At 56.4% G+C, this 12,416-nt stretch overlaps 1 protein-coding gene across 1 annotated transcript in view; it reads left to right on the forward strand.

Annotated features, from left to right (window-relative positions):
* MINDY4 (MINDY lysine 48 deubiquitinase 4) overlaps positions 1–12,416 on the forward strand; it is a 153,327-nt gene that overhangs the window by 105,105 nt on the left and 35,806 nt on the right. Inside the window, exons 10-12 of the mRNA XM_079711487.1 lie at positions 6,251–6,352; positions 8,071–8,134; positions 9,289–9,354. Of these exons, the coding sequence (XP_079567613.1) occupies positions 6,251–6,352; positions 8,071–8,134; positions 9,289–9,354 (232 nt within the window). The remainder of the gene's footprint in view (positions 1–6,250; positions 6,353–8,070; positions 8,135–9,288; positions 9,355–12,416) is intronic.

Here is a 12,416-nt window from a genome sequence, read left to right on the forward strand (position 1 = left end):
GAGGAGGCTGGAAGGGGCTGCTGGCTGCTGGGAGCTACGTGTGGGGTGTGCCTGGTGGGAAGGAGCCCCGCTCTGGGGGAAGGCTGCCTGGGTGGGCCAGAGGAGGCCTGTGCCGAGCAGCCAGGAGAGCTCGGCCTGCTGGCCAGGCAGGGTCCCGCCCACGGGAAGCGCGGAAGGGTTCATGCTGCAGAAGAGTGACCTCACCTTTCTTTGGAGTCCCACAGCCCACAGCCGTGGGTGCTCCTCGTAAGTCCCTCCCCTGTTGCCCCTCCACGCCCGCGGCCCCAGGCCCTGCACCCAGAGCTGCTCTCCACGCAGGCTGAGCATAGTGGTCTGGCTTCCTGCTGGTGCTGGTGGCCGAGCAGGCCCAATAGTGGGCATTCTTCCTACCCATCCGAGAGGGAGGGGCGGAGAGCTTGGCCTAGTGACCTGGCTGCTCTCATCTAGCCCAGACCGCTGAAAGTGCCTCAGGGGACTCAGGGAGACAGGGCTCCGAGGGAGACCAGCTGGGGGAGGTCCCAGTGGTGATGGGCTGTGGGCAAGGAGCACCAGCTGCCTCCACACCCCCCATCCTACGTCTCCTCCTCTGGCTTCCGCTGCTGTGGACCTAGCTTTGCTGAGGCATGAGCCTGCCTTGGGGCTGGAGGCTGACTGGGGGCGAGAGGAGAGAGTCCTCCTGGGTTCAGGCTAGGACTTGGGTCAAGCAAAGGCCAGGGGAGTGAGCGGCCGGGGCCTGGGCCTGGCAGCCAAGGGGGGAGGTGAGAGCGGAGTCTGGATCGCCGTTTGCTGAGGTGAGGCCCTGCAGATTGGAGGCCACAGAAAGTCGTCCTTGCCAAGTGGGTGTCGGTGCAGCCTATAGGTGCCCGTGCTGAGGCTGCGGGGAGTGCCCAGCTCTGTGGTCCTTAGCCTGTCCCAGGATGGCGGTTGCTGAAGAGAGCACTGGACCAGCCAGAGACCTGGATTACAGTTGTGGGCCAGCAAGGCCTCACTTCCTCCATTTGTGAATCTCTGTCCTGCCCAAGTCTGACTCAGTAAGGAAATGCAAACCAAATCCTTTGTAAATCAAGGGCTGTGCAAGTGGGTGGGACCTTGAGATCGCCTGCTGTGGTACATATGGGGAAACTGAGTCGCAGAGAGGGAAAGATGCTTGTCCAGGTTCACACCTGACCTCCGGGGCAGAGCCAAGCACGTCTGTCACACCACACTGTGCCCTAGAAGAGACTCTGAGCCCCAGGCGAGCCAGAGAGGCCAGGAGGCGCTGGTGCTGGGAGGCTGAGTGTCATGGGCTTGAAACACCCAAGGGCTGGACACCCAGATGGACTCTCAGTGACCAAGGTGCAGCTCTTTAGGCTCTGTAGTTCACGAAGGGCTCCTAGGCAGAACCTCCCCATTTTTCCTAATTTGGGGAAAAAAAAAAATCAGAAGAGTACAGAAGAGTAATACGGCAACCCCCTGGGGACCTGCTGCCTCATGTGAGTAAAGGATGACATTCGACATCCCTGCGGGAACCTCTCGCAGCCCCGGCTCCTCTGGTTTCCTTGATTCATTTATACAATCTTAATATTGATTGTTTGGGTCATTGATGTCGCTGCACAGGCTGGTGTGCTGAGCTGGGTTTGAGCCTTCAGTACTCCCTTTTGACTCTGAAATTCCAAGATTTCAGAAATGATCTGGTTTTAAAAAAAAAAAAAGGGAAGAGAAAAGCAGGCAAGCTCTTCTGTTCTCTCTAGGAGCACTGCGTTGGCCCTCATGCCACACAGAGGCGGCACCTACAGCTGCTGAATGCTGGGCGCTTTGGGAGCTCTGGGACCAGGGCCGGTGGGCCTTCCTGCACTGGGTCTGCAGGCCTGGGCGGGCGTGGCCCCCTGCTTGCCATCTCCCCACACGAGGCTGAGTGTCATATGAGCTTGAAACACCCGAGGGCTGGACACCCAGATGGACTCTCAGTGACCAAGGTGCAGCTCTTTAGGCTCTGTAGTTTACGAAGCCGCACGAGAATGTGACTGCGGCCTCCAGGGAAATCATGCTGAAATAAAGGCTTCTTGGCAGAGGTGGTGTTTTTTCTGCAGGACTGTCTGGCTTCATTAAGACTCATCCCATCAGGCTGGCAGCCGGCCTCTCCTCAACTGGGGACGACAGAGCCGGGCGGCAGGGCTCGGTGTTTTTCCACTTGAGGAGGGCTGTGCCAGCCGCCTCGGCTCGTGGGAAGCGATGGTGAGCCTGGTTCCCCTGCGGGCTTGGGGAGTGCCACAGGCAAGGGAGCTGTCCTCTGGCCTCTACTTCCCTTTTCAACTGGGGAAGTCGAGGCCCAGAGAAGGAGGGGCACTTGCCCAAGGCCCCTCTGGACCCATTAGCGGAGCCAGGCTTGGAACCCAGGTCTGGTGGTCCCCAGGCCAGCTCTGGCAGCGTTTGACCCTGAAAGGGGGCAGAAAGGTCTGCAGTCATTCGCCAGCTTTCTTCTGATTCTTCTACAGGCTCAGACTAGCGGGCACGTCAGGGTGGACTGGTGAGCCCTGTTCTGAGTTAATGATGGTAGAAACATCTTTTTAATCTGAAAGACTTGGGTAATTAAGCCAAACTCAGGATGTATTACTTCCTGACGCCCATCGTCCATCCTTAGACAAATCCTGCACTTCTTCTGTGAGGTATTAGACTCTTTTAAAGAAACTTCTCTTGGTGCGAGAGCCCGGCCAGGTGCTAGATTTCGCGGTAGGGGTTGGATAAGCGTGTGTGTGACTGATGAAGACAGTGCAGGACCACCCTGGTCACCGAGGTGAAGGCAGACCCTGAGTTCCCCGGTGAAGGTGGAGGCCGGCGATTCACTGCAGCGCCTCCCTCCTCCCTCCTGTCATCCGCACGCACCCCAGCCCTGAATACCCTGTGGCTGGTTTACCTGGCAGAAGGGCCGGGCTGGACTGATGCTTGGGGGCATCTGGCCCAGGGTCTGCATTCTGGACATTCATTTCCTTGGAATCACAACCCACGGTAGTGGACTCCGTCATCCCCAGAGCGTGTTTCCTGCCCCAGCCCCATCCAGGTGACCGTCAGTCGTGTCTGTCCCACCTCCTGAGCACCTACGCCCATCCTTCCCGCCCCTGCCCAGGACTGGGGTGCCGTGCTCCTCAGCTGAGCTGTACGGCCAGTGCCCGACCAGTACTGCTGCTCCATCTTGCCGTCCCTCCAGTCCTCACTGTACGTACTCACCACAGGCTCCTTTTACAGCACAGGTGTGACCAGGGCACTCCCCAGCTTGATCCCTCGACATGGGCAGGAGCGGGGCAAAGTTATGCCTGGATTGTATCCTCCGTCTAGAATGTCTATGCTGGAACACCTCCAGACGGAGCTACCAGGTCACCTTGCAGACGTTCACTATGGTCCACACTAACTTACTGAAGCAGGTAACGCTTGCCTGAAAGCTTCTCAGTGCAGCCACAAATAAGATTTTAAAAACCAACATATATTAAGTACTTATCGCATGCCAGGCACTGTTAGAAGCACTTCACACGTATTACTTCATTAATCATTAAAACCACCCTATGAAGGAGGTACTATTATTGTCCCCTTTTAAAAGGGGGAAACTGAGGCACAGAGACTAAATGATTCACCCAAGGTCACACAGTTAGTAAAAACTGGACAAAGTGAAACAGCAGTGAGGGAAGAAGGAGAGCGTGGCGAGGTGGAACCAGCCATCTGGAGCTCCTGGTGTTGGGGACCAGCATCCCTTTGCCTCTGAGCCCATCTTTCCTGCACCTGCAATGCTATCAAGAGACCTCGCTCCTGGGCCCGGCCTATCTTCCAGGTCTCACAGGCTCTAATTACAGACCCTCTGAACTTCCGTGTTTCTACACAAAAGTTCTCATTCTTTTCAATGGCTTCCATTTAGTCTCTCCATCCTTCCCTGTGTCTTCTCCAGCATGCTCTTCCCTGCATCAGCTCCAGACACAGCTTTCCAGAAAACAGTAGCACTGGGAGAAGTGCGGTGGTCGGGCCTGGGTTCCATTCCTGGCCTAAGGCCTTGGGGAAGCCCCTTGCCCTTGCTGGCCTTCGCCTCTGCACCCGGATCCTTTCTCCTTTGTCCAATGAGCCCTGCTTTCCAGGCCCTCCTTCGTCCTTGGCAGCTTCTCCTGAATCCCAGAGCAATGTTTCCTCATTTTTGTTTTCATAGTTGACAGTGGCCCAGGGCCAGTGCTTCCCAAATCTCAGGTGCCCGGTTTGCTGGTGGTGTGGTAGCTGTTTCCAGAGGAGCAGGCAGGCTTCCTGAGGCTGCAGACATACCAGGGAGTCTGCATTTCATTTCTCAAGTGGTTGAGTGCTTGTTTGTCTCATTGAGTTCGAAGGACTGCCTGGTGTCAGCGGCTTGTCATCACTTTCACATCAGATATAGGGAGTTCACCATCCTGTGAACTCTCTGGCCACAGCCAAAGTGGGCACTTGACATTTCCATAAAGACAACAGCAATGGGTACCCTTTATTCTCCCCATGCCAGGCACTGGGCCATGGACCTTACACAGATCATCTCATTTAAAGCTCCCAACACGATGAAGGAGGTACTACTGCCCCAGCCAGTCTAGGGATGGGGAAACTGAGGGACCCTGTGTCACGTTGCCTCCCACTTTAAAGTCACTGGACCACAACAGCCTGGGTGCAGAGGGCTGGCTCTGTGGCCCAGGGACTGGGCCGTGACCACATGCTGCCCACCATGGTGACCTGTGTCTTGGTCTCCGGGTTCTCCTCTCCTATCCTGGAGAGGAAGGACAAACACCAGTTTTCACCTGCTTCCCACCCAACAGCTCAGCCTAGAGCTTAGGGTACTTGGTGGCTGAAAACATGGAAGGTCCCTCTACGTTGCTGGGAGCCCTGGCGTCAAGCCCCTTTTGTTTGTTAGGTAGTGAGACACTCAGACACTCAGCCTGCCTTCGTAGGAATTTAAGAAAACTTCCCAGAATCCAGGGGTGGGCAAGGAGCACAGCTCTGTGGAGCCCTAGAGACAGAAAGAGCGTCTGTATGTGGCTGTCGCTTCTTCTGTCTTTCTCATGGACTTCATGCACTAAGGGCCTCTTCGTTACCGTTTTTATGTTAAGAAGTCTCTCTGCCATTTTTTTTTTTTTTTTTTTTTTTGCGGTACGCGGGCCTCTCACTGTTGTGGCCTCTCCCGTTGCGGAGCACAGGCTCCGGACGTGCAGGCTCAGCGGCCATGGCTCACGGGCCCAGCCGCTCCGTGGCATGTGGGATCCTCCCGGACCAGGGCATGAACCCGTGTCCCCTGCATCGGCAGGTGGACTCTGAACCACTGCGCCACCAGGGAAGCCCCTCTCTGCCATTTCTGACACCACTGACTGCCTGTCCTTCTCCAGCCCTTTTGCTCCCAAGACTGTAACGGCCCGTCTCCGAGCTCTGCCCTTCCTGCCTGCCTCCCCTGCCTCTCCCACGCGCTGGAGTTCCACTGGGCTCCAGCCTTGGCCGCCGCCTCTGCCTTCCTCATCCTCTCTCTGGGAAATCTTAGCCACGCGGGGTGCCGAGGACCCCTCACACGCTGCTGGTTCGTAAGCCTCTACTCAGCCCGAGCCGCTCTCCTGGGCTTTAGAGCGACGGCTTCACCTGGGCATCCCACGTGCACCTCCAGCTGCCCACGCCCCCCACCGCCGTCCCCACCCCGTATTCCCCATTTCAGTTGGTGGCACCGCCATGCACTCACCGGAAGCCCTGCCGTCCTCCCGAATCCTCCGTTTCCCCCGTCCCCACGCCCTATGTCCAAGTAACCATCAAGTCAGGCTACTTTCCCCTCAGCACTCGTGGTCTGGTCTCCTATCAGCTGGGGGAGCGCGGGGCACCTGCTTGCGTGAGCCGCTGTCTCCAGGGGCCTGGGTGTCGGGACTGGCCAAGGCTGGGCAGGGCAGGGCGGTGCCCCTGCCTGGGATGGCAGCAGTTCCGGGCTCAGTCCCCTGGGCTTTGTCAGAACCCGCAGCCTTTTCTTCCACTGCTCCGGGCCCTGCCGAGTCTCCAGAGGCTGCTTCGCTCCTGTGGGCGATTTCCTCAGCCTGTTCCTCCTCCAGCCCTGCCAGGGCCCCTCCCTCACAGCTCTTCCCTTGGTCTTCATCTGCAGAGGCCCTCGTCCCAGGCTCTGCCCAAGCCCCTGGGCCGCAGGGCTCCGCTGGGCAGCAGAGGAAAGGACAGGCCATCTTCCACAGGGCTGCGCTGTCGCTGATGTCTGTCCCCATAGGCATAAACATACTTCCCTTTTTGTCCTCAGGCAGCTGCAGCCTTCAAACGCTCGTAGGACCCGCTGCCTGGCCCTGGCCATTGCGGACATTGTGTGGCGGGCTGGAGGCCACAAGAGAGCCGTGGTCACGCTGTAAGTGCTTCCCTGGGCTGTGTTGCTACCACTCCACCTCGGGCGGGCACAGCTACAGGCCAGCTGGCTGTGCGCTTTCCTGTCCTTGGGGAAATCATCGTCTTACACAGGCTGTCTGGGCTTGAGGACTGTGTCTGTGTCCTCCCAGACCCCTGCCCTGTGCTCCAGGCCAGGAGGAGCCCAGATAGTTGGCCTGATGTGCTGGGCAGCCCCACACCAGGGGAGGGCCAGCCCTCCACATGGCTCCAGTCGAGAGGGGTCGGATCTGGGGATCCTTCTCTGCAGGGGGTGCTGGCGGATGTAACCTGCCTGAGAAAACCCATGCCCCCGCCCCCCGACACCGGCAGCTTGCTCCCCTCTACATTTCTCTGATCTGGAGGCCTCGGAAAACAGCCTCTAGGTCGACCCAGTCATTTGTACTGCTCCCCCCAGTCCCCAAAGCATGCTCCTATTTGTTCTGTCACTTGGATCCCCGTTCCGGTGAGGAGACTCAGAGAGATGAGAGGTCAGCGGTGGAGGCAGCGCATTCTCCTTCCCCGCTACCTCCGTCCTACTGGTGGAGGATGCCATGCTTGTAATCTATGTGGATGGTCTGCCGGCTTTTCAGCCTGACCCTTCAGAGTGGAAGCATCACTTCATCCCAGCTGTGTGGCTAAGCTTTAGTAAAGGGGGTGCCCTTTGGATACAAGGGCCACACCCTGGAAGGGGGCACAGTGGTCAGTAGGGCACAGTACTTAAGAGACTCCAGAGGCTGACTCCCAGTGCTGTTGCTTATTGACTCTATGAGCTTGACTGACTGACTCGACTTCTCTGTGCCTAGCCTGTTTACTCACCTGGAAAATAGGGGTGATAGTAATGATTACTTAATGGGGTGAATGTGAGAATTGAACAAGTCAACATAAATAAAAGGGTATATAATGAATGACAATATCATCGATCAGTTTAAATAATTTATCTGTATAAATAAGTGATAAAGAATAGTATGAAGCACTTAGGATAAGGTCTGGCTCATACTAAGTATCGTGTCAGTGTTAGATATTATCATCATTATCACTATTGTTCTTATCGAGTGCTTGTCCTTGGTACCCACGTTCCAGGTGACTTACAAACCCTGGCCCTTAGGATCTGCATGGCAGCCTTGAGAGCATATGGGGCAAAAATTCAATCTCTCCTTACTTTACAGATTAGGAAACAGAAGCCCAGAGAGGGGCAGTGGCTGGTCCAAGGCTGCACAGCAGGCTAATGTCATAGTGGCCCCAAACCCAAATGCAGCTTCTAGTCCATGCCTTCCCGGGCCGCACATGCACGTGCTGTGTAAACAGATGTCCTCCAAGAGAACAGAGGCTGGACTTCCTCAAGTCCCTAAAGACGAAGGGCAAGTGAGCATTCCTTAGTCTGGAAGCACGCTCGTCGGTGGGTGAGAGGCAGGCTTCCTGCTACCAGGATTTGGGTTTGGTTATCCCGAGCTCTCCTTCGGCTGTCTTTTTTCCATCCCATGTTAGCACCCGCACCTCCACCCCCTCCCCTTTAGTGGAGTTCTCCGGACCCGGCCTAGCGGGTGAGTTCAAAGCGGGGAAACGAGGTGTGCTTGGCTCCCTTCTTTCCTCTGGGCCACCTTTTGGGTTGTCCTCATTGAGCAGCCCGTGTGGGTTTTGCCCTGGCTCTGGGGCACGTCTTCTCTGCGCGCAGAGACTCATGCATCTCCCTTTCCTTTTCAGGGCTTCGAGAACGCAGCAGTTCAGTCCAACCGGGAAATACAAAGCAGATGGAGTCTTAGAAACAGTACGGCTTTCTGGAAAATTATCACGCAACCTTTGGCTTTGTTTGGGGACAGTCTCCTTTCATATAAGTAAATCCTTCCTCAGTTGGGGATGGACCAGCCTTCCCTGTGGCCCAGGCCAGCAGCATCCTCCACCTGGGATTGGGGTGCAGGCAGAGGTGGGGGCCTTTGGGATGAGCTCTGGCCAGAACGGGCTTTATGGCCAAAAGGCCGATGGGCGCCCTGTCATGTTGAGCTTGTACAGAACCTGACGTCCCTCCAGCATTCGGTGCCCCATGCCTTTTGGCTAAACCCCAGCCTTCCCCGTGTCCCCCTTTACGTCATAGCGTCGTCTCTGGGATTGCTATGAGAGGGTAGTGGGGGTGCGAGAGAGAGGAAGTTAGAGAGCAGAGAAGAGCTTTGATGGACGGAGCACCAGCTGGAAGCCAGATCCAAGTAAGATAAAGGACAGGAGAGAAATGAGAGACGTGTGAAAATGTGGAAACTCTGAGACTTTCCCACAAATTAACCTCCTCTTCACTGAGGATTTTTGTTCTACTTAGCTTGTTTCCTTTGACCTTTTGGGCATGTGTGGCTCTGGGATCTTAATTAAGCATCTCCCTTTGTTGGATGTTATCTGTGAAAGTGTTTTTTTCTGACCTGCATGAGAAAGCACAGGAGACGCATAACCACTGCTTTGCACCGAACTCAGGGCACTGCCTGCTGGGCTTAGAACAGGCCTGGTGATGGCGACCTGAGTGGGTCACCCACCCTGTACTGCCCTGTCCCCCCACCCTCCCCGCCCCCAAGGGGCTCCTCAGATATCTGTGACTAACCTGCAGGGTGCAGCCCCGCCCGTCAGGGCCATCCATGCATGATGCTGGCTCTGTGGCTTTAGTTCCATGATGTCTCCAATCCTGGGGCCTCTAAAGGCAGGCCCAGTGTTGCTGCAGGGCGGGAGCCCCAGAGCCCCCAGCTGGGCCCTGCAGCCTTTAAATCACACACAGGTGTAGGAGTGCCTCTCCACCCCCGCTCCCGAGGTCGCCGCTCTCTGACTGTAGGGACATTGCCCAGTGGGGTCTTGCAGCTGCTGAAGTTAGGGCCACAGAAACTAATCCAGCACGGGAGACCGTCCACCGGGCTTGGGCAGTTCACCCTGTGTGTTTGTGTTTCCCAGCTCATACTCCACAGTTTGACCTCCTACGAGGAACTGGTGACTTTTCTTCAACAGAGCGTCCATCAGGTATGAACAGTGGTTTAGTTTGTGGGATGTGCGTTGCTAAGCTTCTGCTTTCTCTGTGGGAGACATGCTGGTGAACTGGGGTTGTTCCCCGTTCATCCCCACCCTGGGGTAGTGGGGCGATGTCGGCTGGAGAAGAGTGGGCTTGGGGGCAGAGGGTCCGACCTCTGCCACTATGTCCTGGAGGGCTGGCCATGACTACAGGTAAAGGGAGCCGCTGCAGCGGGGGCTGCAGAAGCAGGGATGGAGCGGGGTCAGGCTGAAGGGGAGCAGCTATCAGACTGTGGTTATGAGAGCTTTCTCTCTGTCCGAGGGCAGGCAGCTACCTCTGCAGGTAAAGAACGTCAGTGAGTGGGGCCCAGTACCATCCGGGAGGTGACTAGGACATGGGTTCCTGGGCTGGGTTGGAGGTCTGAGCACTGTTGACGGAGATCCTGGTAGTAGAGGAGCTTGCTTGGTGTCCCGGGAGGCAGGGCTGGGCCCGGAGGGGCCTCCGGAGCATCCTGTCTACTGGAGGAGAGCCGTGCACCTGCTCCAGGCTGTGAGATGGGGTGGAACCCAGCCAGGGCCTGGGAGCAGCCCATCAGAGGGCTGAGGGAATTCAGAGTTGGGCTGTAGCCTTGGGGCTTTGTGGAGGAGGTCGTTGAATGCTCTGAGGTGTGTGAAGAGCATTGTCTCTGGAGCCTGTCAGCGTTAGTGGGTGTTTACATCTTAGTAGTTCTGTGACCTTGGGCAACTTACTGGACCCCCTGTGCCTCAGTTTCCTCCTGTGTACCATGTGGCTGATGACAACGGTGCCTGCCTCAGAGCGCTGTGCAAAGCGTTTGCCTGGAGCCACTGTGTCCTGCTCCGTGTTCCCGGTGGTCGTTAGCTTTCATTGTGGGTGTTTCATCACCTTGAGATGGGTTAGTTGTAGACAGGTAGAGATGGGAGGGAAGCATGGCAGAGAGAAGCAGCCAGAGCCAAGGGACGCTGCGTTTCCGCGCCAGCCTGTCCCGCAGGTGCGTGGGAGGGGCTCTGATGTAGGAGGGGTCCTGGCCTTGGCACTGGGAGTCCTGGGCTGGCTGTCACTTGTTCCTGTCCCTGGCTTTCTCTGGTTCTTCATGAGCATAACCCAGTGGGCAGTCTGTAGATGCAGCGTGCTCACCACCGGCTCAGGGCCATGGGGCGCCTGGCGCAGAGGCCCTGGGACCTCCTCTGGCTTATTCCTTGGTCACAAGTGGCCTCAGGAAAGTCACTGGGCTTCAGTGGCCTCATCTGGAAAGTGGAAGATGGAGCAGTTAGTTAGCGGGTAACTGCCAGCTCTTTACTTTCCAACTGTGATTCTTAAAGAAGAACCTTACACGCGTGGGAAAGAATGTCTTCCAAATTAAGGACCAGGCAATTTAAATAAGCAGAAAGGACACCTTTTATTAAACATACCAGAGCAGTGTGAGAATACAGCAATGCATCTGAGAGACGAGCAAATCCTGACAGCATCAGTGTGCATTCAGGGAGGCCAGGACCAAGGGCACCTGTGTTCACACTGTCAGGTGACGCAGAGCTGGAGGAGGAAAGCCCTGTGGGGCAAAGGAGGGGCCCTGGGGTGATTGCTCACATGACCTCAGGATCTGAGGCCCCATCATTGCCCCTGAGGCCCTGGGGTGGCCCTTCAGCACCAAGATCGTCTACATCCTTGTCTATAGATGGGGTCTCCCTCGTCCCTTGGCCTGTACCCCCAGGGTTTCGATGAAGCCCAAGCGAGACAGTGAGTGTGAAAGAGGTTCTGAGAGTGGGACCCTCGCCAGGGGCGGGAGCCGCCTACTTCCTGCCACACCTCTGGGCTCAGAGCAATTCCCCCTTCTCTCCTGGCCTTGATCCCTGGGTACGATCGGTCACCATTTGACCCTCGCTCTGGAAGGCGTTGTTTTCCCCCTGCAGTTGAAATTATGTTTTTGCTGGAAGCCGTTGAGCTGCCTCAGCACTACCCTCACCAAATTCATTTTTCATGGTCTGGGCCTAGGAGGGGTTCCTCGTGCCAGGCCTGGAAATGAACACTGAACCACGTCTGCCCAAAATTAACAGCCTCCTTGCTGTGTTTTCATTACCGCTCACCCTCCTGGTGAGATGTCTGGCTGCCGCCCCCTGCGAACTGGGGGGTGCTCCTGCCCCTGCCTCCCACTGGGGTTCTTGGTGGACTCAGGTCTCTCCTGGGCCAGAGCAGCTCGGTGGAACGACCCCTTCTTCCCAAGCGGTACCAGACATTTTTCCAGACCCTGCTGGTGGGTTCTGGCCCAGTTGCCTGCCTGGACTCTCCTTTCAGTGCAGGCACTTCGCCCTGTGGCCTTCCATGGCTTGGCAGCTGGAATTTGATGAGATAATTTTATAATAATAAATGTTTTAAAAACAAAATGGGATATTGGTGCCATTCAGTCGTGTTCCATCCGGCAAGGGCCAGAGGCCCCAGGTGGGGGTCATGTCCCCGCCCTCTGCAGTCTCACCTAACCTGTCCACATGCAGGGGCATATCCATGGCTCAGGATCAGGTCCCCTTGGACGTGTCCCAGGGACTGTGGAAAATGCTGGCCTGAGTATAATAATAGTTCTCCACGTTTACACAGAGAGTTGGCTTACAGCGGGAGTCTGTGTTCCTTACTTCATTGCAGTCCTGCGAGTAGGAAGGCACGGCAGAGGGGGAAACGGACCCAGGAAGTGCCGTGGCCTCCCTAGGACAATGTGCAAGTCCATGGCAGAAGTATGTAGGCATTTCAGAAGGGGAAACTGAGACTGAGAGAGCTTTGTCACTTCTTGAGGCAACAGACAAGACTGTAGTAGAGCTGTGACAAGGGCACTGTTGGCCCGAGTCCTCCCAGGCCTCTGTCCCCCTGCGCAGGGACATCAGCATTCCTCTTTGCAATTGTCAGAGCACTTCCACCGACCTGGCTTCATAGGACGTGCAGCATGACCTAAGGAAACATGCAAGGGAGGTATTTGTTGTCCTCATTTTGCAAATGGGAAACTGAGGACAACAGAAGTGAAGTGACTGGCCTGAGGTCACAGAATTAAGGTGACGTTGATTTAAGATTA

This window comes from Hyperoodon ampullatus (genome assembly GCF_949752795.1).
Source record: "Hyperoodon ampullatus genome assembly, chromosome: 9".
Lineage (NCBI taxonomy): Eukaryota > Metazoa > Chordata > Mammalia > Artiodactyla > Ziphiidae > Hyperoodon > Hyperoodon ampullatus.